The sequence below is a fragment of the Mustela putorius genome, unplaced genomic scaffold (assembly GCF_011764305.1).
Source record: "Mustela putorius furo isolate JIRA1106 unplaced genomic scaffold, ASM1176430v1.1 tig00000831_pilon_pilon_pilon, whole genome shotgun sequence".
NCBI classification, from domain to species: Eukaryota; Metazoa; Chordata; class Mammalia; order Carnivora; family Mustelidae; genus Mustela; species Mustela putorius.
This window is the reverse complement of record NW_025421490.1, coordinates 4,269,984-4,295,306: the sequence shown is the minus strand read 5'-3', so window position 1 is coordinate 4,295,306 and position 25,323 is coordinate 4,269,984. Positions and strand designations below refer to the sequence as shown.

Genomic DNA, 25,323 nt, shown 5'->3' with positions numbered 1-25,323 from the left:
GGCCAGAGGAATGGAACGGATTTCCCCTTGGGTGCTCTCCTCAGTGACTGTGTTCTCTGTGGCCGAGAGAAGGAAAGAGTGTGTGATTGATCACCTACAGACGATCGTAACTTTGACTTTCTACTTGCCAATTCCTTTACATTTTGAACCTTGCTAAGATGGTTTTTTCCCTCTCTACTGTGTCTGAGAGGGAGAGCTGAGATGGCATATTTAGGCTACATAAGAAGGTATGACCTTGTGGGGGGTCGGTTGGGGTTGGCGTAACTGGGTGATGGACATTAAGGAGGGTTTGTGATGTGATGAGCACTGGGTGTTACATGCAACTGCTGAATTATGGGACTCTACATCTGAAACTAATGATGTACTATATGTTGGCTAATTGGATTTAGATTAAAAAAAGAAGGTATGATCATAACATGTAGGCTAGGTTACAGTTCACCTCCTCTCTGTCTTTCAGGGTAGAAAGTGATGGTGAGCAGTAGTGGGAACAAGTTTTTGGAGAGACCGGTGAACACAAATGATCTAATGGGGCGGGGGGCGATCTCAGCGCAGTCAATTTTTAAAAACGAAACAAAAGAGGCACCTGAGTGACTCCGTCGATTAAACAGCCAATTCTTGATTTCGGCTTAGGTCTTGAACTCAGGGTCGTGAGTTTGGGCCCCAAGTAGGGCTCCATGGTGGGCATGGAACCTACTCAATGATAATAATAGTACTAATAAAAATCAATAAAAAATGAAACAAAAGAATTCTCCAGAAGTATTTCTGTGAATCATCAGGGGTCCAAAGTAGTCTTGGTTTTTACTGGGAAAACAGAATAAGCTCAGATTGAGTAGAGGTCACTGCCTCTCGCTCTACCTCAGAGGAGACCCTAATGAATGTCACTAACAGCTACTATTTTCCGTCGTGCGAAAACCTGCGGAGGCTGAATTTGAGGCTCCATTCAGATATTTATATCTTCCATCCCCTTTCCCTTAAGTGTCTTTTAAAAGCGAAGCTTTCACTCCGAAAGCTCTGGGGGGTTGGAACCGCTGTTCCCGGTGTCGTTAATGGTTCCATCACGGGGTCTGTTTTGGTTTTGGGTTAAATCAGCTGATCTTTCCGATGGGCATCAGGGAATGCTTTTATAGTTTCTTTCAGGTCCAGTGTTTTTGAGAGAGAGACCAATGAGATTTTTCCCAGGAAGTTGGTTGCCTGTTTTGCATAATTGGACAGGGTTGGCATTTGGAAGTCGAAGGCGGGGCTGTTCTGTGTGGATTTTTCATGCCATTTAGCTTGGGCAGTGCTCTTGTTAATTTGGCATTAATTAAAATGAGAAAAATTAGAGTCAAAACAGCTGATGATGACTTTGGAGAGAAGCAGTTAGTTTCCTAGGTAGTCAGTGAAGGAAGCTTCATGGATTTGATTCATTTTCGATTCTCCAGGAACCAGTGCTTTATCTTAGGATGGTGCTGGGGGTGGGCATGGGGTTGGGGGGGAGAGAGACCCAGCAAGCTGACCCCACAGTCCCTGAGGCCGTTGTACATTAAAAAGCCCTCTGTGTGTGGGTGGACAAGCCACCTGGGCTAGCCTTAAAGGATTGGAAATGAAACTCAGTTTCCTCGCTTCTTCCGCCAGTGGAGGGCATTGGGAATTTTCAGTCTCCCCAGTCGTTTCCAAACAAACACTCTCTGCCAAGGAAACAATCCAAGTGCGAGTGCTCAGAGGCATCTTGGTGTGGAACTCTGGAAAGAGTAGAGAGGATTCCCACACAGGTAAAAGGGTAAAGATCTGAGTCTCTTTCTCTCTCTCTTGACCCCCCGTGCAGGTGAATTTCGTGGCGTGCCAGCTCTTTGCTCTGTTCGCTGCGTTCTGGTTCCGCATCTACCTGAGTCCTGGTAAAACCAGTCCCGATGTCCGGCACGCGTTTGTCACCGTTTTTGGCATCTATTTTGTCATCTTTTGTTTTGGCTGGTGAGTATGAGCTTAGAAATTGTAATCCTTATCATTTGGGTGTTTTGTGGCAATGTTTTTGGCATTTGCCAGGCACCGAGGAAAGAAATGTATTTACTCCTATTGTAGGATAATGGGGATGTCCCAGGAATGCCCATGTACTCTAAGAACCTAGAACCAATAAACTACCCATTAAAAGTCAGTTCTGTGAACTTTTCTATAAGTTATGCTTCGACTCACCTCCCCATGGGTCATGTAAATAGAATAGGATATGGTTTCATTTTCCAGCTGAGGAACCCTTCCTACGTGTTGTAGATATTGATGTTTTCCTTGCATTACTGCTGGAGGTAATTGGTGTCGCTCCTGTGCTTGGAGTAGGGCAATAGTTCTAGGGCTGGTTTGAGGAAACACGAGACATTCCTTAACAGAGAGAGAGTCTGTAGATGACACGCTACTAAGTAAGCCAGTCAGTGACCCTGTGAGTGACTCTTCTCCAGGGGACGGGGGGGGGGGGGGGTGGAGATGTTGTAGGAACAGACCTTTCTAGAAGTGCAACTTAAGGACATTTGTGAGATTATTCAGGTTACAAGACTGCTGCTTTTCCTCCTCCAATAAAAATGTAAAAATGTGAGAAAGGATGACAAGTATTTTGAAGCAGCAAACAGGTGACAGTCTTGGTGTCTGGAAAAGGTCAGTTTGGGTTCTGGTGCTTTAAAATTAAAAAAATAAAAAAAGATGTTCTAAAGAAAGAAAGAATACTTCTGGACTCCCGGTTGTACATGTACAAAGGTGTAAGCATTCCATTTATGGATCGCTGACCTCACCAGCACCGCCGTTGGCAGCCTGTGTCATGGCTTCCTCCTGCCATTTCAAGATTACACAGAGCAAAAATACTTGATTTATTTTCTCTTATGTAAATGCAGTTAATGGCTTGTGGGCTTTTTGGGGGGGCGGGGTATGGGCGTGCAGTAGGTCTGTTAATTTGGAATATACTCAGTGCCCCTCCTCTCTGTGATGTCTTCTAGGTACTCCGTTCACCTTTTTGTGCTGGTGTTGATGTGCTACGGAATCATGGTCACCGCAAACGTATCCAGTATTCACAGGTAAGGTTCTGGGAGCGAACCAGACCACGTGAGGGTTTTTTGTGACCTCTGAGATGTGTTTCAGGGTAAAGGGGTACCTTCCCCGTTTTGCCCACCACAAATTGCATATCCTAAGTTCTCTGGGGTATCAGAAGGAGAGGTGGGGGGGTCCCTAAATGCTGGGAGTATTCAGAGGACACTTTGCAAACATTTCAGAGTAGAAGCCGCTCTGTGATAGTCTGCAGACTGGAGACAGTCCCAGTGGTCCCTACACTGGGGTACTGCTCTGCATTCGAGAAGAGGGAATGATTGATGACGGTGACGTGGAGTAAATATGCGGAATGAACGATGCTACAGAAATTCTGGTCTTGAAAATGCAAACTAATTTGTAGTGGCAGAGATCAGATCGGAGGTTAACTGAGCTGGGCTGGTCCACGGAGATCAGGAAGGATCGGCTCAGAGAGGCAGGAAGAGTGTGTGTGGGGGCGACAGATAGGTCTGTTACCTGGAATGTGGCTGTGGTTTTCTAGGTGTGTGCCTACGTCGAAACTTTGTGTACTTAAAATATGCACCATAAAATGTTAAAAGGGGAAGAAGTATTCGTACTATGATATTTTGATTTAAAAGCTACGCAGGTAACTTAATTCTGCCTTGAAGGCAACAGTGTTTGGATCATCAATTTGGACACCTGTGTATCTGTTTAGCCTTGTCTGTGTGAAACCTCAGTATTAATTATGCCTTTCAGTGGTGCTGGAACGTAAGCTCTATGAAAACAGAGTTCACTGTTGTGTCCTCAGAGTCTAGGACAATACTGGGCACAAGTAAGGGCTCAATAAATATTTATGGAAGGAGTGACCAAACACCTTTGGAGAGACATTTGCCCTGCGATGACTTCTTTCTTGATGGCGTTTCTGAAAAAGCAGATGCCTTCTTTGAACTTCAGTAGGGTCTTTGATTAATAAGACAGTTAGCACAATAGTTTTCCTTCTGAAAATCATTGAAATTTAACTTTTTCGTGGATAGTCTTGTAAATTACTTGCAACAAATGTCTGGTTTCCAAGGGAAAATATTTTTGCACCATTCTTTTTTTTTTTTTTTTAAGATTTTATTTATTTATTTGCCAGAGACAGAGGGAGAGTGAGTGAGCGAGCACAGGCAGACAAAGAGGCAGGCAGAGGCAGAGGGAGAAGCAGGCTCCCTGCCGAGCAAGGAGCCCGATGTGGGACTCGATCCCAGGACCCTGGGATCATGACCTGAGCCGAAGGCAGCTGCTTAACCAACTGAGCCACCCAGGTGTCCCTTTTTGCACCATTCTAATAAAATTTATTAGAATTTATTTTATTTTCACCCAACTCTGTGTCCAGATGAGCTCTGAAAAATTGAATTGTAATCCTCTTTCTCCCAAATGCCTTCCTTGAAAGGGATTGGGTCACCCCTTCAGAAGGGAAATAGGAAATCCATATTTCCAAGAACCGGTATTGGGAATGCCTCATATTATAGCAAAATGCTGTTTTTAGTGTTGGGGGCGGCAGTGAAAATGTCTGGCCTTTTCCCAAACCTGAGTTTTGAAGCAGTGCGACAATTAATAAAAATATTGTTACATCTCTATAGCACATTTTTAATGACCTTACAAATTGTGGCTTGTCATCTCTCACCACACTTGTGTGATGCCGATGGGTGTGGACCATTTTTCAGAGGGTCAGGAGACCTCCACGCACACTCATTCCACGCTGGGCCCGGTCTTCATCTCTGGCCAGGAATGGAACACTCCAGCCTTGGCCAAGCTGAGTGGTTTCCAGACAGGCTATGACTGATGCCCCATCATAATATTGTGGTAGCAGAGGCCTGTGTCATAAGACCAGAAAGGACGCCAGAACAAGTTCTTCCCCTCTTTCTTCGCTGGTGTGGTTGCCAAGATTGCAGAAGTAGGGAGTGGCTCAGAGTTCCGGACGGAGGGAAGTGGCTTCCTACTGATGCAGGGAAAGAACATTAGACTGGAAATCTGGCACTTTCTAGCAGCGGGAGTTCAAATAGTTCACACAGCTTCTTTGTACATCAGATTTCCCACCTCTTAAAGGTGGGGTTTAAGTTTCCTTTGGGATCAGGATTTCATGATTCTTTGTGAATTGTGTTCTTCCCCTGGCTGAACCGGTCACAAAGAGTTGTGTCCTTTGGCTGGGAAGCAGAGTAGAAGGTCATTCTCTGCTGCCAAGGGGAGTTAACCCATGTCTGGACACATGGTTGTCTTTGTCTAGAGAATTCTTGGCGCACCGGCTCTGTTTCCTTCCCAAGCCGCTATATTGGACAGAAATCACAGGTGTTCATTTATTCCATCTAAACCAACTGGAACAGAATATAGTTTGTACCTCCTCAGACGGACAGCTTCTTGTCAGAATGTGCAACACAGTGACCAGTTGTTGGGGGGGTGGGTATCTGCTTGGTGTCAAGTGCTAAGCCAAGCTCTTTTATTTTTAATTATTTTTTAAAGATTTTATTTATTTATTTGACAGACAGAGATCACAGGCAGGAAGACAGGGGTGGGGGGAAGCAGACTCCCTGCCGAGCAGAGAGCCCCATGCAGGGCTCCATCCCAGGACCCTGGGATCATGACCTGAGCCGAAGGCAGAGGTTTTAACGCAGTGAGCCACCCAGGTGCCCCAGCCAAGCTCTTTTAAATAGTTTTCATTGTTTTTTAATATATAAAGTTTTATTTAGTGTATCAGTATCATTATTGCAAAGATATTCTTTCTAGGACACTTCTATGGGATTTAGATCTTTTTCTCCGCAGCCAAGGGGAGGAAATTGAAAGCTCAGAGTAGAGAGGCATACAGATCCATGAGTTTGTACCGACTGAATACATCATGTTACCACCACCTGGGGCAGGAAGGGAATAGGATTCCCTCTACCCCAGGCTCTGCCACAGCTCTCCTTCCTAAAAGAACTGCTCTCTGGACTTCACGCACGAGTTTTGCCATTGCTGGGATTTGAAGTCCTGTTGGTCTCTCTCCAGAATACATGCTCTCTCTACCACTCCTGGATTCCTTAGATTTTTTTCAGGTTTGTCTAGAGCATGAGTACAGTGCCCTGTTGTAGTGGGGCACAATACTTGGCACCATCTTTGATAAATAGCTCTTATGATAACAAATGAGTTGAACTGGGTTTTCTCTCTGGGTGGAGGGGCTGCGGAATGTAAGGGTCTGTTGAGAAGAAAGAGGAAGCAGGCAACGGTTGCTTTCAAAAGGGCCCTGGGAGAATTTGTCTCTTGAATTCACTTTGTGCTTTTGCCTTGACCCTCGCGAACTGGCCAGAGAAAGAAGCAGAGGTGAGATGGCAGAAAGGTCTCCCCAGGTCCATCCTTCTTCTGCTCAGCGCTTCAGAGAGTTGCTTTCTCTTCTTCACTCGCTTTGTTCACCGTCTTCCTGTTTGAAAAGCCTTAAAGATGAACCCGAGTCTGGGAAGGTCTTTTTTTGGGGTCGTAACATCTTTGTTTGTAAATAATGGTAAAGAGAACGTGAAGACAGGTAGTGCTTTGGTGTTTACAGAACTCCTACCACTCACTGTCTGGATCTTGCTTGCTACCACGTGGGTTTTTTTTTTTTTTTTTTAAAGATTTTATTTATTTATTTGACAGAGAGAAATCACAAGTAGACGGAGAGGCAGGTAGAAAGAGAGGAAGGGAAGCAGGCTACCTGCTGAGCAGAGAGCCCGATGCGGGACTTGATCCCAGGACCCTGAGATCATGACCTGAGCCGAAGGCAGCGGCTTAACCCACTGAGCCACCCAGGGGCCCTACCACGTGGGTTTTTATCATTCCTCCTTCACGAGTCCCTGGGTTGCGCCAGTCTTCATGAGTTATTTTAATGTGCATTTGGGCAGTTCGGCATAATTTAATTTGAGAATCTCCATCTTCCCTCTGTTATGACCCATGTTTAAATGCTACGCCTTCTGCATGTATGTGTTGCTGAGGGGCTCCTGAGCCATTTGAAATGTTGAATGTACTCCTTTCCGTTCATTTCAACTAACTGTCCACGAAGCCCATCTGTGGTCAAGGGTAGGGATGCTCAAGGTCACAGTGCATGTGTGGAACAGACACATACATATAATTTCAGCATTATAATTGTGTATGTTGGCACGCAGCCCTAGAGAAATCCTGAGAATGGAGAAATGAATGGTGCTGGAGGTGGGCTGGGGAGCCAGGGAACTGACTGGTTGCTGAGACCTACCTGGTAACTAGGTAACTAGGCAGTTCACAGGTAGAGTAGAGACGAAGGGGGTTGCAGGCAGGGGAAGCGGCATGTGGAAGACATTTAGCCTGAGAAGGAGGCTCTCAGGGTGGAGAGGGAGCAGCTGGTGTCATTTGAACGTAAGGGGACATGGAGCGTGGCTGAAGAGGAGTCCCGAAGGGAAAGGTGGAGCTCAGTGCGTGAAGCAAATCACACGTCGCATTCAGGAGTTTGGATGTGACTGGACCGTGGGACCCACTGGGGGCTTTTACGACAGATAGCACTCATTTAGTTGTTGGTTCTTGTAGCACGCAGCTGTCTGCTCTTGAGCGTGAGACACCCAAGACGTTCTTGCCTTCATGGGGCTCTTGGTCTTGTTGGGGAGACAATGGTTAGTTCGGTTATCACCATTAGGAAGAAAACCACAGACCCACAATGGAGTCCCTTGGGCCAACTCCCCCAACCGAGGCTTAATACCCTAACCTCGCTGCAGTTTTCAACCTCCCCCAGAAATAGGGGTCTTCTCTGGTCAACCAGGAAGTTTTCTGGTCCACACCAAGGAAGATCTGTCGCGCGGCCCTCTCCATCCCCAAAGGGAAGATGTAGGGTAAGATGCTTCTCTCTGAGAGAAAGTGACCTTGCCTGAAACAGTCCCTTCTTCTCTTTGCCTGGTCACTCCTTTAGTCCACCCTCTGCCTATGCAAACCTTCCGTTTTGTACCGCTCCGTGGAGCTCCCCTCGTCTTGCTGGATGGCGTGCTGCTTCTGGATCCACAAGTCACAACTCAGGGGTAGAGCATTTGACTGCAGATCCACAAGTCACTTAATGAAGACAGTTCCGTCCTCAGAACTCACTCATGTGGATTTTTGTCCTTTCAGGTCACCTAGATATAATGGCAAATTGGTGACTGCTCTGAATGGCATGCGTGTGTGTGTGCATGTGCGTGTGTGTATGGGTGTGCGTGCGTGCGTGCGTGCGTGCGTGTGTTTTGCCAGTTCATCCCGTGTGGTCAGGGCCAGTGTCCGTAGGAAGCCATGGAATCATCCAGAGTATGTGGTCCCTGCAGCCTCGGCCGTGGGCCGGGAGCGTCCCGCGCAGAGCACTGGGAACGCTCTCACCCAAGGAGGAAGTAGAGTGAGTGAAGCTGAGCAGGAGCCGTGGACGGATGGACCAGAGCAGTGGGCAGCAAATACGGAGACTGGCAGCCAGGAGCACAAAGCGTCTGAGGAAGGGACTGGTGGGCCGCATCCCACTGGGCTATATTTTGCAGAGATCCTGTGTGAGGACGGTGGTGTGTGGATTGGAGAATCCGAGTGCAGCCCTCACAGGGCCGTGGTTCCCAGCTCCGGCTGCCCAGTGCCGTCACACCTGCCAGACATCCCCTGTACCGGTTCAGCCCCCATATCGGGAGGGTGCAGAGCTCCCTGGGTGACTCCATCGTGCTGTCCCCGTGACAGAAGATGAAGGGCACCCGACAGTGCGTGGGAAAGTGAGAGCAGTGCACGGACTGGGCCGCAGACGAGCCGGAGGACTTTGGGGTGGCTGGCGTGTGGGGAGTGAGGGGGAGGACGAGGGGGAGATGGACGGTGTCACCGCCCTGCCTGATCATCGGACCCTCTTTCTGGTTTCAGATACTCCTTTTTCGTCGCCATGGCCTACCTGACCCTGTGCCACGTCAGCCGCATCTATATCTTCCACTATGGAATCCTCACTACGGATTTCTCGGGGTGAGTATCTTCATCTGGGTGGGGGTGGGGGGGCGCCTGGACTTTGGCCTTCGACTTGGTCTCTTGGGGTCTGTGAGGCACAAGCGGTTAGATTGACCGGTCGGTTGGGAAGATCGCGCTCTGATGAGGTTGGGTTGGAAGGTCTGATGAGCTCTGCCGTGTTCTAAGGCGGGGGCGGCAAAGTGGGGTCCGTGGGCTCTACCTGTCCTACCACCTGTTTTTGTAGCTACGTTGGAGCACACTGGGTACTGACCCACTTACGTGTCGTCTCGGGCTGCTCTTACGCTGCACTGGTGGTAGGGTTGTGTGGTTGTGATGTGTGACCCACACAGCCCAAAACCTTTACTATCTTGCTCTTTACAGAAATAGCTTCCCGGCCCCTAGTCTGAGGCTCTTAGCACAGGGTTGGTGTTTATCACATGCTGATTTTTAATCATAGCAAGATTCTTCCATACGCGTTGAGAAGCAGACCCCCTTGGGCGGCCCCCAGCTGCCCTGGCCCCTCTCCCAGATTCCCCCGACTTCCAGCAACTAGAAGGTAATACCCAGCACAGCAAGGGTCTCTGTACTCATCGTAAACATTTGTCTGTCACCATGACCTTAACCTAGGGGACCACCTCTTTCCTGATGGTCACCTAGTGAAGTCTGTGGGCAGAGCAGTGAAAATGGTGTACGCTGTCGATGTTGGTTAGGGAAGAGCGTTTTATGAATCTTGAGGAATGGACTGTAAGGCAGAGTGAGTCGTTGTAACTCATTATAGTGGCCGTGTTACTTCCCTAGGAGCTCGGGTCTGTTTTCTGCAGGAGTCTGAGGTCAGGGGGAGAGCCTGCCTTCTCCCCTCAGGTTGACTTGGCCTTGAGTCCGTGAGTTATTGGAGAACAGGTAATGAAATAAAGCGGTTGCAACTCGTGGCTCATTTCTGTGAATTTCGCCAGTTGTGTAACTCAAGGGTCCCACCAAGAAGAGGTTTAGGAAGGCAGAGGTTGCTTTGAGGCACAAGGACTTTCTTGTTCTCAAGTCTCTGTGTCTGTGGTTTGCCCCTTCGTGCATCGGTTCTCCCTGACTCACTCAGGCTCTTGGATTTTACATTTCTCTTTGATTTGGATTTTACATTTCTCTTTGACGTGTCTCCTTCCGGCATGCCCCTCCCCGCAGGCTGTGCAGCACCGCTGTTCAGGTTTTCTGAAACTGATTCGCAAACGTCTTACTTTCTAATGAAGTGGTTGGGAAAATACGGGAGCAACAATCATTTTAAAAATCATGTTAAAAATCATCTTTAAACAGCGATCCTAACTCTCCCTGGTGTTTAATCAACAAACTTCATTTTTTGGTTTCACCCCCAAGCTGAACCCCCCACCCCCCACACACATACACTTAGAGGAGCTCCTGGCCCTAATTTTTATTTTATTTTTATCATTTTTTTTTATTTATATATATTATTTGCCCCAGGGGTACAGGTCTGTGAATCGCCAGGTTTACACACCTCACAGCACTCACCATAGCACATACCCTCCCCAGTGTCCATAACCCCCCCACCCTCTCCCTACACCCTTCCCCCTGGCAACCCTCAGTTTGTTTTGTGAGATTAAGAGCTTTTGAGTCCCCAGGATGCTAGGCACAGTGCCAGGTGTGGGGTAGGAGGAAGGGTGTTTTAGGCAGAGGGAACAGCTTTACAAGAGCACGGAACTGTGACAGGGACCCGTGGTTGGCTCAGAAAGCCGCCTCCTTCTCCCTTTGCAGTGCAGGCCTCCGGACTTTCTTTTACCCTCTCGGTCCACGTTAGAGGAACGGAGTCCGGAGGTGGCTTAGGGAAGAGAGAGGCTGTCACTCAGCAGGTCCGTGATCCAAGGAAAGGCTTTGGTGCCGAATCAAGAGGTTCATTCATGGATCACTCCGCAGCGACTGACTGAGATCCCCGAACCCTCCAGGCCGGGTTCCAGGACGCAGGGGCGAGCAAAGCCTGTGGGATGCCTGTCAAGTTACCAACTGCGAGTCCGCAGGGGACGTCCCCCTGTGCCCGCATCACTGTGTGCTGGGTTGATTCATGTCTTCCTGAACTCAACCTCAGAACCTGTTCTTCTTTGGACAGAGCGTGTTTGTAGGTGTAACTCGCTAAGATGAGGACGCGCTGGATGAGGGCGGGCTCTCCCTTCATTACGGAGGGGGGCGTCCTCCTAAGGAGGCCCAGGGAGACACAGATGCCGGGGACCTATAGAGGGAAGAAGGCCGTGTGAAGACTTAGGCCCAGGGAAGGGTGATGTAGCCACAGGCCGGAGGGCTCCAGGGATGGCCAGAAGCCACCAGAAGCTAGAGGAGGGCACGAAACAGGTTCTGCCGCAGCCTCTCGATGGAACCAGCTCTGCCAATGCCTTGCCTCTGGAAAACCGTGAGATGATAAGTTTCTGGTTTTAAGCCACCTGATTTGTGGGACTCAGCTGTGGCCGCGGTAGGAGAGCAGTGCCGTGTTTTATGAACGCACGCCTTTTGATGGGCTAACAGCTGTCCCCCGCTCTGACCCTGTCAGGGGAAACGCCTCCAGTGTCCCTAGTTCTCCCCCTTCTTCTCACACCTCCTCTTCCATCGGTTCTGTCCGTAACACCATGAACTCTTGAATGATCATTGATTCATTTTTAGTATAGCCAGAACTGGCGGAATTTACCAGTAAGAAAAAAATAAAGGACATTTGTGGAAGACAGCAGCGTGCTTATGAAATGTGGTAGATCTGGGGACTTGGACGGCAGGGGACAGTGGAATCTGTCACTGTCAGCCTGACTTCCAACAGCGGGGTCCAACGCATTTCCTCAAGCGATGCCTGTGCTCGGGCATTTTTAAGATCTCCTTGTATTAAGAAGGCTCTAGCATTACACACAAAGCTATAGAAAGCTTGGGGATGTCTGGGGGGTTCAGTCCGTTTAGCATTTGACTCCTGATCTTAGCTCAGGTCACGATTTCAGGGTCCTGAGATGGAACCCTACATGGGGGGGCTCCAAGCTCAGCTCAAAGTCTGCTGGAGATTCTTTCTCCTTCTCACTCTGCCCTTCCTCCCGCCCCATGCTTTCTCTGCCTAAATAAATACAATCTTAAAAAAACCCAAAACAAACCACATAGAATGTTTGAACTGGAAAAGACACTGTGGGAAAAGATACAAAGAAGCTGTGTCTATTACCTATAGGTTTTAGTTCTTAGTGCCCCGGCTGTTTGGTTCTTGGGTGTGTTTTCTTCTTCTTCTTTTTTAAAATTATAGAACATTCTTTTTTTTTTTTTTTTTAAGATCTTATTTATTTATCTGACAGAGATCCCAAGTAGGCAGAGAGGGAGGCAGAGAGGAAGGGAAGCAGGCTCCCCGCTGAGCAGAGAGCCCGATACGGGGCTTGATCCCAGGACCTTGGGGTCATGACCTGAGCCGAAGGCAGAGGCTCTAACCCACTGAGCCACCCAGGTGCCCCTATAGAACATTGTTAAGCAGCATTATTCTCTCCCACCCACCACAAATGCACAAATGTCTCATTCGTAAATCACCTTCTTGGAAATAACCAACCTGAAACTTAAAAGATGTTTTAAATCTCAAGCGGTCAGTTAGAGGTTACTGACCAATGTGTGTTTTAAGGATGAGCCTGCAAACAGCCAACAGTTCCCCTTCAGAATGGAATTCGTATTCACAGTGGCATTTATTTCAGTTTTAAAGCCTTATCTTGGGGAGGAATAAAGTAGTGTTCTGCAGCCGAATATTCTGGTGTCTTAGAGCAGCCTGACGAGAGAGCTGTTCTCTCTGGAGCACGCATCCAAGTCCTGATGCTTTGCATCCTTTATGTAATGTCTTTAGAATAAGAGCCCAGACAGGAATTGAATGGGACGAGATGAGGTCAGCGTTTGTGTCCAACAACATATATATGTCTTTAATTTGGGGGAACCCATAAACCGGTGCTTTAGATTATTCTGGGCCTTGAAATTTTATTTATCATTGTGAAAGTCATCAAGTTTCCTTGGGCTGGACTGGCATTAATAGTGAGGATAGCACAGAAGATACAGTTTTATTATCGACGCTAATGCAGTTTCCATCAAGACATGCAGCGGGGGATGTCCTTTGTGGTTTCTCTGTGAGTGCAAGCTATTAAAAATACCAGAACATTTACTGTTCTCCTGGGGCAGGCTCAACACTTGCTTGTGATAAAGCTGGTACTCTAGTCCTTCTAAGTTTGTGATGATCAGGAACAAATTCTTTTTTGCTCACAGAAAAGTACAAATTGAGCTTTCTGAGGAAGCAGCAGGGAGAACCTTTATTTCCTTGTTGCTGGCTGGGCCAGATTCAGGCAGATCATTGTTCTCCTACCACATTCGCAACGGGGGTTGCCTCTGTGTTTTCAAAAAACACAGTCTGAAACGAGCGCTGGTATAAATTGGTTCTACCCTTCTGGAAGGCAACTTCGCCATAAAATTTCAAGCCGGAATTTTTTTCTTTTAAAAAGTCATATTCTAGGGGCAGCTGGGTGGCTCAGTCCGTTAAGTACCTGACTCTTGATCTCGACTCAGATGGCGATCGCAGGGTCGTGGGATCGAGCCCTGCTTGGGGTTCTGCGCTCAGAGGGATTCTGCTTGCGATCCTCTGCCCCTCCCCCGACTGGTCCTTGTGCTTGCTCGCTCTCTCTCTCAAATAAATAAATAAAAATCTTTAAAAAGTCATATTCTATCCCTAGGAATTTTCCTAGGGATTGAATTACCTTCAGGAAATCAAATTTATTCGTAAGTGTGTTCTACTATTGTCAATAGTAGTGAAAAACTGGGAGCATCCTAAATGGTCCAAAAGAGGTGAATGATCAAATTATGGTACGAAATTGATGTCTTCAGAGGATGTTTAGTGACATGGAAAAATGCTTACAGTAAAATGGAAAATCAAAACTGCAGAGCTAATACATGACTTAAGACCCCCCCCCCTTTTTTTAATGAATGTGGAATGCATAGGAGAGGCTGGAAAGGGCTATTCAAAATGCTAAGACAGTGTGGTTCTGTTGGGGGGTTTTATTGGTGATTTTAATAATTGCTTTTTTCATATGATTATAATAAGAAATCCCAAGTATTATTGAAATATATTTGCAAGTGTATTACCAGTGTGTATTATGGTGAACTATGGCCTTGAGGAGTGGAACAATAGCCCTCTGTGTTCCCTGTTACCTTATTGGAGCATCATAGAAATATCTCTTGCCTGTGCCCCTTGCTGGTGGGACATGATCATTTGCCTGTTTGTCCATGGAAACGTGTTTTCTTCTCTTGGTTTATGATATCTTGACCCTTCCCTCTGACCAACCCAGTAGGTGTGAATAATTGGGTTCTGTCACAGGGGCAGAGAAGTGATTCTTTGCAGGAAGATTTCAGGATTTGCTTATTTCGTGCTTATTATTCAGGCTTCCGCTGGCTTTTTGATAACTAGCACCGTCACTTGGAATTTAATTCCAAGGACATGAGTTTGAGTTCTACCAAGTATATTATTTGATGGGTTGATTTTGTTGTTATTCTTTGGCTATTTGAAGTCTTTTGTGGTTTTGCACAAATTATAGGATTATTTGTCCTAGTTTCGTAAAAACTATTGGTGTTTTGATGGGGAGTGCATTAGACCTGTACATTACATTGGATGGTGTAGACATTTTAACAATATTCTTCCAATCCATGAGCATGGAATATTTTTCCATTTGTGTCATTTTCAATTTCTTCATCAGTGATTTTTGGTTTACAGTCTGTACCTCTTTTATCTCCTTGGTTAGGTTTCTTCCTAGGTATTTTATTCTTTTTGGTGCAGTTGTAAATGGGATTATTTTCTTAATTTCTCTTTTTGCTACTTCCTTATAAGTGTATAGAAATGCAATGGATTTCTGGGCATTGATTTTGTATCCTGTGATCTTACTGAATCCCCTTATCAGTTCAAGAGGTTTTCTATATATGGCATCATGTCATATGCAAATGTGAAAGTTTTGCTTCTTCATTACCAATTTAAATGACCTTTATTCCTTTTTCTTGTCTGATTTCTGTGGCTAGGACCTTTAGTAATATGTTGGATAAAAAGGAGAGTGTACATCTTTGTCTTGTTCCCGATCTCAGGGGGAGAGCTCTCAGTTTTCACAATGGAGTATGATATTTGCTGTGGGTTTTTTTTTTTTTTTTTTAATATACAGCCTTTATTATGTTAAGGTATATTCCCTCTTAGCCTACTTTGTTGAGAGTTTTTATCATGAATGGATACAATATCCATGTTTTTTCTGCATCTTGAAATGATCCATGGTTTTTATCCTTTCTCTTATTGATGTGAGGTATCGCATCGATGGGTTGGTGAATATTCCAATAAATGCCATTTGATTGAATCGCCATTTCATTGTGTTGAATGATTTTTTAAAATGTATTGTTGGAATTGGTTTGCTAATATTTTGTGGAGGATTTTTGCATCTGTGTTCATCAGATATTGGCTGCAATTCTCTCTCTCTCTTTTTTTTTTTTTTGGTAGTTTCTTTTGTTCTGCTTTGTAATGGTTTTATCTGATTTAGGTATCAGGGTAACGCAGGTCTCATAGAATAAATTTGGAAGTTTTCCTTCCTCTTTTTTTTCTTCCTTTTTTTTTTTTTTGGTGGGGGTATTATTTAAGAAGACTAGGTATTGAGGCTTTTTTAAGTGTTTAGTAGAATTCACCCATGAAGTTGTCTGATCCTGGACCCTTAAATTCAATTTCATTTACTGGTCATTGGTCTGTTCAAATTTTCTCTTTCTTCCTGATTGACTTTTGGGAGGTTATATACTTCCAGGATTTTATCCATTTCTTCCAAGTTGTCCATTTTGTTGACATATAATTTTCCTAATATTCTCTTATAGTCCTTTGTATTTCTGTGGTTTTTGTTGTTCTTTCTCCTGTTTCATTTCTGAATTTTATTTGAGTTCTCTCTCTTGCTTCCTTTTTTTTTTTTCCTAGGAGTCTGGCTAAAGGTTTGTCAATTGTGTCCATCTTATCTGGGAAATTCATCATCTCTCTTTCTATTCTGAATGATAGCCTTGCTGGACAGAGTATTTTTGGCTGCAGATTTTTTCCTTTCAGCACTGGAAAATATCCTACTTTTCCCATTCGGCCTCCAAAAATTCTGCTGAAATATCAGCTGAGAGCCTTATGAATTTCCTTCGTATGTAATCAGTTTTTTTTCTCTTGCTGTTTACAATTTTTTCTCTTTATCACTACATTTTGCCATTTTCATTTCTTGTGTCTTGGTGTGGACTTCCTTGGGTCATTTTTTGGGGGGAAGGGATGCTCTCTGTGCCTTCTGGATTTGGATTTCTGTCTCCTTTCCCTGACTAGGGAAGTTTTCACCTATTATTTCTTGAAATAAATTTTGCCCCCATTTCTCTTTCTTCTTCTGGGACCCAATGTATATGTTGTTACATTTTATGGTGTCACTGATGAGTTCCCTTAAAATCTCTAATTTTTTATTATTCTTTTTTCTTTTCTTTGTTCAGCTTGACTGCTTTCCATTATCCTGTCCTACCAGTTGCTGATCCGTTCTTGGGCTTTCTCTAGTCTACCATTTATTCCCTCCTGTATGTTTTAAATTTTAGTTATTGAGTTCTTGATCTCTGACTGGTTCATTCTTATGTTTTTATCTCTTTTGAAACTCTTTTATCTCTCTTGAACGTCTCACCGAGATACTCCAGTTGACTACATTTATGACCATTACTTTAAATGATCTTTCAGGCATATTCCTTATCTCTCTATCATTTAGGTCTCTTGCTCTCATTTTGTCTCGTTCTTTCATTTGGGACGTAGTCTTTTGTCTCCTCATTTTGTCCAAATCTGTGTGTCTGTTTCTCTGTGTTAGGAAAGTCAGCTCTGTCTTCTACTCCTGACAGTACTGGCCTTACGAAGAAGAGGTCCTGTGGTGCCCTGCAGAGCAATGTCCCTTGTTCACCAGGACCTGATGCTTCATGGTGGTTTCCTATGTGTTGAGTGTGCCCTACCATTGTGGCTGAGCTCCATGTGCCTTCAGTTCAGTTGTCTGCAATGGCTCTTGATGCCTATTGTGGGCAGGATTTGAGTCCTCTGTTGCTAATGGGCCAGTTGGGCTGCCTTGGGCTTGAGCTGGCTCAGACTAGCTATTTTCCAGAGCTGTGGTCACATTGAACTGAAGGGTACTCTTCCTGTTTGTTTGCTGACGGGCTCTAGTTGGTGGGTGGGGCCGTCAGTCAGACCAGATGCCTGCCCCAGTCCACTGTGGGGTCACAGTCTAACTGCTGTGTGTGGTTATTGTTCCCTCTCCCCAAGGCAGGAATCACTTGGAGTGGTGTTGGTCCCTGTTGAGGCTGCTTGCACAATGCCAGCTTGTGGTGCTTTCTGAATGGACTCCTGCCAAGGGCAGATCAGATGGGGCAGGAGAGTGGGTGTTGTGCGGTGTTAGCAAGCTCGTTGGAGAGAGTTTGAGCTGGTTTCTGTGGGTGTCCTATTTAGGCATTGGTGTGGGGGAGAGAAGTGGCGCTTTTTGTTTTTGGAGAAGATTCCTAAAGCTTCCCTGGCCCTCAAGCACGCATTCTGAGCTTTGCAAATAAAGCTTCTATATACCGCAGTATCTTCCAGGTATTTTTTCAAACTGCTGCTTCTCTATCTCAGCAGGGCTGTTTGCTCTGCTGTCTCTTTAGGGCTCAGGACTCCGTTTCCTATCACCGTCCAGCCATCTGAGAGCTGAGTCTGCTGATTTTCAAGGTTCTAGATGTTAAGCCCTGCTGGTCATAAGAACTGGCAAAGTTAAGTCCCTGTGGTTTTCAAAGCCAAATGGTGATGGGGGTTCATTTTCCCAGTGTGGGTCCCCAGTACGTGGGGTGTCTGGTATGGGGTCTGCTCCTGTCCATGCTTGCAGTGTCCCTCCCTCCTACAAGCAGTTTGGTTCCCAACCAGGTCTCCACCTTTCCTACTCTTTTCCATGTGGCCTCTTCTCTGTGTTTAGTGGAAGAGTCTGTTCTGCCAGTTTTCAGGTCATTTTTTTGAGTTATTTACATGGAAGTGGCTCTTTTCTAGCTGTATCTATGGGACAAAGTGAGCTTGGGATCCTCCTACTATCCTGTCTTCCTCAGAAGTCGATCTGATTATCTTTTTTTTTTCCCCCCTTAACCATTGGAACCATTTTGTAAGACAAGAGAAATGGCCCCACCTCAACCAGGTTGGACTCAAACCTTGATGTCAGACTGGTCAGATGGTTCCCATGGATTCAAGTGCAGCGCCTACTACTAGTGAGTGTGTACAAATCCATGGACAAGGCATGCTTCCCAGAGGGTGCAAAATCTGAGTATTAAGGCCTCATTTTTCAGAGGAAGTTCTTTGGCTACACCAAGGAGCCTTTTTGTGTCCCTCCTGTAGTATGTGCTTGTGTGTGCTGGGTTTTGCAGCTTTGCAGTAGTTAGCTTGAATTCTAATCATAAACCGTCAAACACGTCTCGGATTATTTTAGGTTTTGACTGAAATACAACATGGATGGTATTTGAGTTTCATCTTTTAAGTCAGTAGCTTTTTGGATTTGACTCTCAAGTCTCATAACTTGGGCGTTCTAAATTTGGCATCTGATCTACTCATAAGTGTAAGTAAATTGATCAATGAAAAATGTGGCGAGAGGAAGTCTTCTGAGGAGGAGCATATGGCACTTCTTACTCCCGCAGAAGAGTGAGTAGGTCGGAGGATGCTAACTCCATCTCCTCTTGGTGAACAGGTTCTAGTTCCAGTTTGCAGGTTTTAGATCTGTTTTTTCACTGGTTATTAGTGTGTTGTGTTTAATAAACCCATGATCACACATGTGAGTTGTTTCTTAAGTTGCTTGAAACTGCTTAAGATGTTTAAAACAGAAGCAATATACTGTTGAAAGTCGTCTAGATGACCAGGAATTCTATTTGGTCCACAGCTTCCTTTTCTCTCCAGAAGGGACAACCCCCAACCCCGCAACCCCCCAAATAATAACAATACAAGATTTTACCTAGACCCAATAGTGCAGACTTCATATTGAATAATAATCATTATAATTATTTTCTAAAATATTTTATTTATTTATTTGACAGAAATCACAGGTAGGCAGAGAGAGGAGGAAGCAGGCTCCCCGCTGAGCAGAGAGCCCAAGGCTCAGCTCCATCTCAGAACTCTGGAATCATGACCTGAGCCAAAGGCAGAGGCTTTAACCCACCGAGCTACCCAGGCACCCCATAAATAATTATTTATTGACCATGATCTAGAAATTCCATATATGTGTTGTAGTCGTCCAGGTTCTCTGAGGAGCAGATGCTAAGATGGGAACAGGAGTAAGAGATTTGTCATGTGAAATGCCTGTGAGGGGAGCTGGAGAGGCCAGAACAGGCAGCAGATTAAAATGCATATCTGACCCACGAGATGAGAGTAGGAGGGAGGGAAGGAAGGAAGGCACTGCAGGTCTAAAACAAGTTCAGCGAGTGCAGTGACTGCCACGCGCTGCCATTGGCTGGTGCAGCTCGAGGGGGTGTGGCCCCAGCATGAAGTTGGAGATCGAATCCGCAGGAGCTAATTGTTGATGCCCCCGCCCCCAGAACCCATAGATTCCAGTGACTTCTGCTCAAGGCCGTTGCATATATGAGACCACTTGATGCATTTTTGAACATGAGCCTTAATATGAAATACATGAAATGTAATGCCATATAGAGGAAAACAAACGTTATATTTTTATAAAGACAGAAACGTAGGCTAATTCTGTAACATTTTCTTTTTTTGATGTATCTATTTTTTTAGACCCTTTAAAAAAACTGAAGTTATGAATTAAATGGAAAGCAGGAACTTAACTTGGTTTGCACATTGCATAGTCACCAGGATGTGGGCCTCAAATTTGTAAAAATGTTGTATTGGACTTTGTGTAAGGGAAGCTGGGGGGCTTAGGTCCTATTACTGATTTCTAGGACCTTTGATCTTGCAGGGAAAAATTAAAAAAGCTTAAAAAAAGCTTTGGAAAGAAACATTGTGTTTTGAAAGTCATGTTTGGAAACTACCTTGAATGTGACACTTAGAGTGAACCCCTTTCAAAAAAGCAAAACAACAACAACAACAAAAAATAGCTCTTGGCATCTGTTGTACATTTTGAGTCAAAGTCTTGTTGGGACATCAGGAAGGTGAGATGCAAAATTGTTTTGGTCTGTAAGTCCACGTTGTTGTAGAAAGCTTCCCTGTAGCTCTTATTCTAAGACCCAAACCTCAGTGCTCTGGAGGAACAGTTATTTTTTTCAGTCTACAGGAGCACAGTCACAATCAGTGTGAGCAATGAACGTGTCTGCCTGTGCTCGAATGAGCTGGATGGTGCCTGATTTTGCCACACCAGTCCTGGTAGAGCATGGCAGTCCTTCCCATCTGTCTGCAGTCAGACTCCCTTTCTCTTCTGCTAGCATCCTGTGGGATATTAGGAACCTTGTTTCAAAAAGTGGCTGTTGGGCTTTTGCCAATAAGATACAAAGTTGGGCATGAGTGTTTAGATTTCAAAAGGAATTTGTTGGTATTTTAAAATAGTTTATTCGTTTATATTGATAGTTTAAACATGTTACATGATTATTTTATTATTTTTTAAGATTTTATTTATTTGAAAGAGAGAGAATGTGCATGAGCCAGGGGAGGGGCAGTTAGGGAGGGAGAGAATCGCAAGCAGACTCTACGCTTAGTGTGGAGCTCTTGCTGGGCTCGATCTCACGACCCTGAGATCATAAGCTGAGCTGAAACCAAGAGTGGGATGCTTCACTGACTGAGCCACCCAGGTGCCCCACATGCATGTTATTTTATAGAGATGGAAAATGGGAACTAGAAGGGGAAGAATTAAGGAGGAAAAAGGACTCACAGGCAAGAGGTAGAGTGCAGTTGTCACATCCAACATGGCCTAAAATGGTCTGTGCCCCATCCCATGCTCCCACACACTTGGCCTGAGCTCACGGGGAGTGCGGCGTCCCGGGCTCATCCCACGGCTGCTTTTCTCACCATCTACATAAATGGGCCATCAGCCCAGAGGGGTCAGAGACAGCAAATTCAATAGGAAGCCTCAACAGTGTGTATCAGAAAACCAGGCTAGACTAAGAAGGATTGAAGGACGTTATGGTCGAGCAGTGGGGTTTGGTCTTGTCTGGTTGGGCAAGAATGGAACTATTAAGGGTACTAAATGGAGGTGGACGATTAAAAACAGATGCCGTTTATAAAAACTGCAGCTTTGTCGAGATATGATTCACTTATCCTACAGTTCACCTATCTGGAGAAGGCAACGCAGTGGTTTTGAGCATATTTGCAGAGTGGATTTACAGGTGCAACCATTAGCGTAATTAATACAATATTTTCATCACCCCCCAGAGAAACCTGTGTGCATTAACCATCAAGCCTCATTTCCTCCCAATTCCTCCAGCCTCAGGCAGCCAGTCACCTGTTCCTTTCTCCATGGATGTATCTATTCTGCTATTTCATATCAATGGAATCCTACAACATAGACTTTTATGTCTGTCTTCTTTCACGTAGCCTGATGGTTTCTAGGTCCATCCAAATGATAGCACCGGTCGGTACGTGACTGTGTTTATTGCTGAATAATGTTCTATTTATAGACCTACCACACTTCATTTATCCCTTCATCGGTTGGTAGGCATTGGGGTTATTTCCTTTGGGCTGTTACGAATAATGTTGCCCTGAAGAGGTGTGTACAAGTTTTTGTGTAGATAGATTTTTATTTCTCATGAGTATATATCTAGGAGCGGAATTGCTTGCTTATACAGGCTTGCTTATACAAGCACTTTGTGCTTAACCTTTTAAGAAACTGCCAGGCTGGGACGCCTGGGTGGCTCAGTTGTTAGGTGTCTGCCTTTGGCTTGGGTCATGATCCCAGGATCCTGGGATCAAGCCCCACGTCGGGCTCCTTGCTCAGAGGGAAGCCTGCTTCTCCCTCTCCCACTCCCCCTGCTTATGTTCTCTCTCTTGCTGTGTCTCCTCTCTCTGGCAAATAAATAAAATCTTTAAAAAAAGAAAAAAACTGTCAGACTTTCTGAAGTGGCTGTACCTTTTAATGTTCCCACCAGCAAAGTCTGAGGGTTCCAGTTCTCCACCTCCTGACCAGCACTTGTTACCCTTGGGATTCTGGTCATCCTTGTTCTTGTGAAATGCTTTATGATTTGGTTTCCATTTTTCTGATGACTGATTATTGTTGAGCATCTTTTCATCTGCTAATTTACCATTTGTATATCTTTTTTTCAGAGAAATGTCCATTCAGATCCTTTGGCCATTTTTAAATTGAGTTATTGTCTTATTCTTAGTGAACTGTAAGAGTTCTTTATCTATTCTAGTACCGAGTCCCGTATCGGACGTATGAGTTGCACATATAGTCACACATTCTATGAAGTGTCTTTTCACTTTCTTGATGGTGTGTGTCATTTGAAGCACAGAATTAAGTTTTAATGATATTCATTCAATCTACATTTTTCTTTTGTTACCTGTACTTTTGGTGTTATATTTAAGAAACCATTAACACCAGGGCACCTGGGTGGCTCAGTGGGTTAAGCCTCTGCCTTCAGCTCAGGTCATGATCTCAGGGTCCTGGGATCGAGCCCCGCATCGGGCTCTCTGCTCAGCAGGGAGCCTGCTTCCCCCTCTCTCTCTGCCTGCCTCTCTGCCTGCTTGTGATCTCTGTCTGTCAAATAAATAAATAAAATCTTTAAAAAAGAAACCATTACACATCTAAGTTTATGACTTATGCCTGTGTTTTCTTCTACGAGTTTTATAGTTTTAGCTCTTACACTTAGATCTTTGGTACATTTTAAAATAATTTTTTCATTCTTTTTATGTAGCTATCTAGTTATGCCATCACTATGGGCTTCTGGATGGCTCAGTGGGTTATGCGCCTTCCTTCAGCTAAGGTCATGATCACAAGGTCCTGGGATCGAATCCCACCTTGGGCTCCTTGCTCAGTGGGGAGCCTGCTTCTCCCTCTCTTCCCTGCTCCTGCTCTCTCTCACTATCTCTGCCTCTGTATCTCCAATAAATACATAAAAATCTTTATTTTTAAAAAAGCTATTCTTGCCTCTGTTGAATTGGCGTTCTTGTTGGCATGGGTGCCACTTCTTAGTTTTTATTTTATTTCTTTTTTCAAATGAGAATCAGTCTTATTTTTTGTCGCTAAACAGTTTATGGACAGGTGACTGCATTTTACAGAAGTATCTTACCCTGTGTGCTTGGAAGAATTGCCTTCAACAGAATAACACAGGTTAGAACATATTAGGGTGAAAAAGCCAGAATATGGACCTCATCCAGGTGGAGCCACAGCGCCGAATGAGGTACCCCCCAGACGGGGGCTGCTCATACTTCAATGCGAGTCTGAGTTTCCCTGGAGGTCTTGTTAAAATGCAGGTCCTCGTTTTTCTGGTTCTGGAATGGAGCGTCTGCACTTTTAATGAGCCCCAGAAGATGCTCACGGTGCTGGTCCTGGAACTCACACACGGAGTGACTGTGCAACAGGGGCTCTCTGGTGTCCTCTCATTCAGTGTTGTTATATCTACTTATCTAAAATGATTTGGAAGGGAACTTTTAAATTCCATTTTTTGTTTTTTGGGGTTTTTTTTTTTGCACGTTATTGAAGAGCCTTCGAGATGAACAACTACCACGCAGAGAAATAGAATAAATGTTTCTTCTAGTGGTCCTTCTGCCGATCCATTTTCTTCTGTCTTCCTTTTAGGCCTCTGATGATTGTCACACAGAAGATCACGACCTTGGCATTCCAAGTTCATGATGGTGAGAAAAACAACTCTCCTTTTGGTTCTGAGAGTGAGCCCGACATTCAGAGCTCTTCGTTTAGACTATACCTCATAGTCCAGAATTAAGCCAAGGGCTGGCAGATCTTCTATAACTTGTCAAAAATCTGCAAGCTTCTCTAATCATGCTCTTTCCTTTCCCATCTATTAGTTCTGTAATCTAAATTGGCTGAAGTGTTTATACCGAGAACAGCTGGTTTTCTGTTTACCTTTATAATGTTTTAAATTTATGGCGCTCTCTGCCCTTCGCTTCCAAATCCCTGGAGAAGAAACGGCATCGTTTTTCTTTGGTTTAATCTGAGAAGCTCACAAGATAATAAAGGATAGTATTGGCTGGTTAACTTTTTTTTCTTTTTTAATGCTAGTTTTGTTTAGTGTTTTTGTTTTGTTTGGCTTGGAAAATTATCTGATGAGATTAGCCTGACCCTTCTGCTCGGGAGAAGGAAGAATCTTCTGTTCGTATAAAACTGAACATGTCCTTCCTCCTGCCCTTTCTGAAAATGACCAGAAAGTGTGAATTACACGATGAAAACAGGGAAGGGGGACAGCACGTTCAGCCGGGTTGGAGGATTTCAATGTGGGCGTAAGAGGTGTCACGTACAATTAGTAGGAGGATATCTACGGATTTGTACCACTCCGGTAAATGCTTTCAGACCGCTGAAGCTCCTTTACGTGTGAACAGGTTGAGAAGATTTATAATCTCTCTTAGCTAGTCTCATTTTTCTTTAAAGCTGATTTAATTTCATTTTGACCTCAGATGTTCCCCGTTCATACTTGGCGATTTTGTTGTTCTGTAGAGAACTGGGTAAGTTTATACCAAGGACAGAGTCTTTCTAGGGTGACTGACTGTCCTGTTTTGTCTAGAACTGAGCAGTTTCCCAGGGCATGAGACTTTCAGAGCCCAAACTGGGAACGCCCAAGGCAACTGGGATGTGCTGCTAAATGTTTTTGTACCTAAAAGTCTAGTTGGTAGTGGTGATAGACTCACTCACAGCTAAAATCAATTTAAGTTCTAGATTTGCTAGAGATGTATTGTTGACATCTTAGAAAGTAAGTGTGATTTTTTTTTAACACTGCCTTTTTTTTTTGAAATAGGCTTTTTGCCTGAATTTACTTTTTAAAGCATTCTCAGTTTACCCGATTTTCTGAAAAAACCCTTATGTGCAGCAAGATGTTTATTTGCTATTTCTTTTTTTCTTGTGAGTAGTAGGAACAAGCAAATTCCAGAAACCCAGTCTTCCTGTATGCATATTTCTGAAATGCCTTTATGATTGGCGACCATCATCGGTCTTAGCTGGATGTACAGCTTTGTAGTCCAGTGTTCATAGCTTATTAGATGACACTTCAGTTTCTGCAATTATAAGTTAACATATAAATTTTATGAGAAGTGCAAAGGTGATTTGGGTTTGTTTGTTTTTTCCTGGCATGGACGAATTTTAAAAGAAGAAGAATCACCTCATAAGTCTTGGACTTTCCCTGTATTCAAGATCACATTTCCTGTTTTTTTAGAAGAGGAAAGTCCCCTGTTCCTTTCCCCATTCCAAACCCATGCTTTCAGCTGGTAGCAGGTGTCTGCTG

The 25,323-nt window shown here is 44.7% G+C and overlaps 1 protein-coding gene across 6 annotated transcripts in view; it reads left to right on the top strand.

The window, feature by feature from the left end:
- Window positions 1-25,323, top strand: part of MBOAT1 (membrane bound O-acyltransferase domain containing 1) — a 239,676-nt gene that overhangs the window by 186,602 nt on the left and 27,751 nt on the right. For all 6 annotated transcript variants that reach the window (XR_006608124.1, XM_045085079.1, XM_045085081.1 and 3 more), the window contains 4 exons: window positions 1,805-1,950; window positions 2,955-3,032; window positions 8,866-8,961; window positions 23,670-23,725. Coding sequence is in view for 5 of the 6 variants with exons in the window: in XM_045085079.1 (XP_044941014.1) it covers window positions 1,805-1,950; window positions 2,955-3,032; window positions 8,866-8,961; window positions 23,670-23,725 (376 nt within the window). In the remaining variant the exon portion in view is untranslated. The remainder of the gene's footprint in view (window positions 1-1,804; window positions 1,951-2,954; window positions 3,033-8,865; window positions 8,962-23,669; window positions 23,726-25,323) is intronic.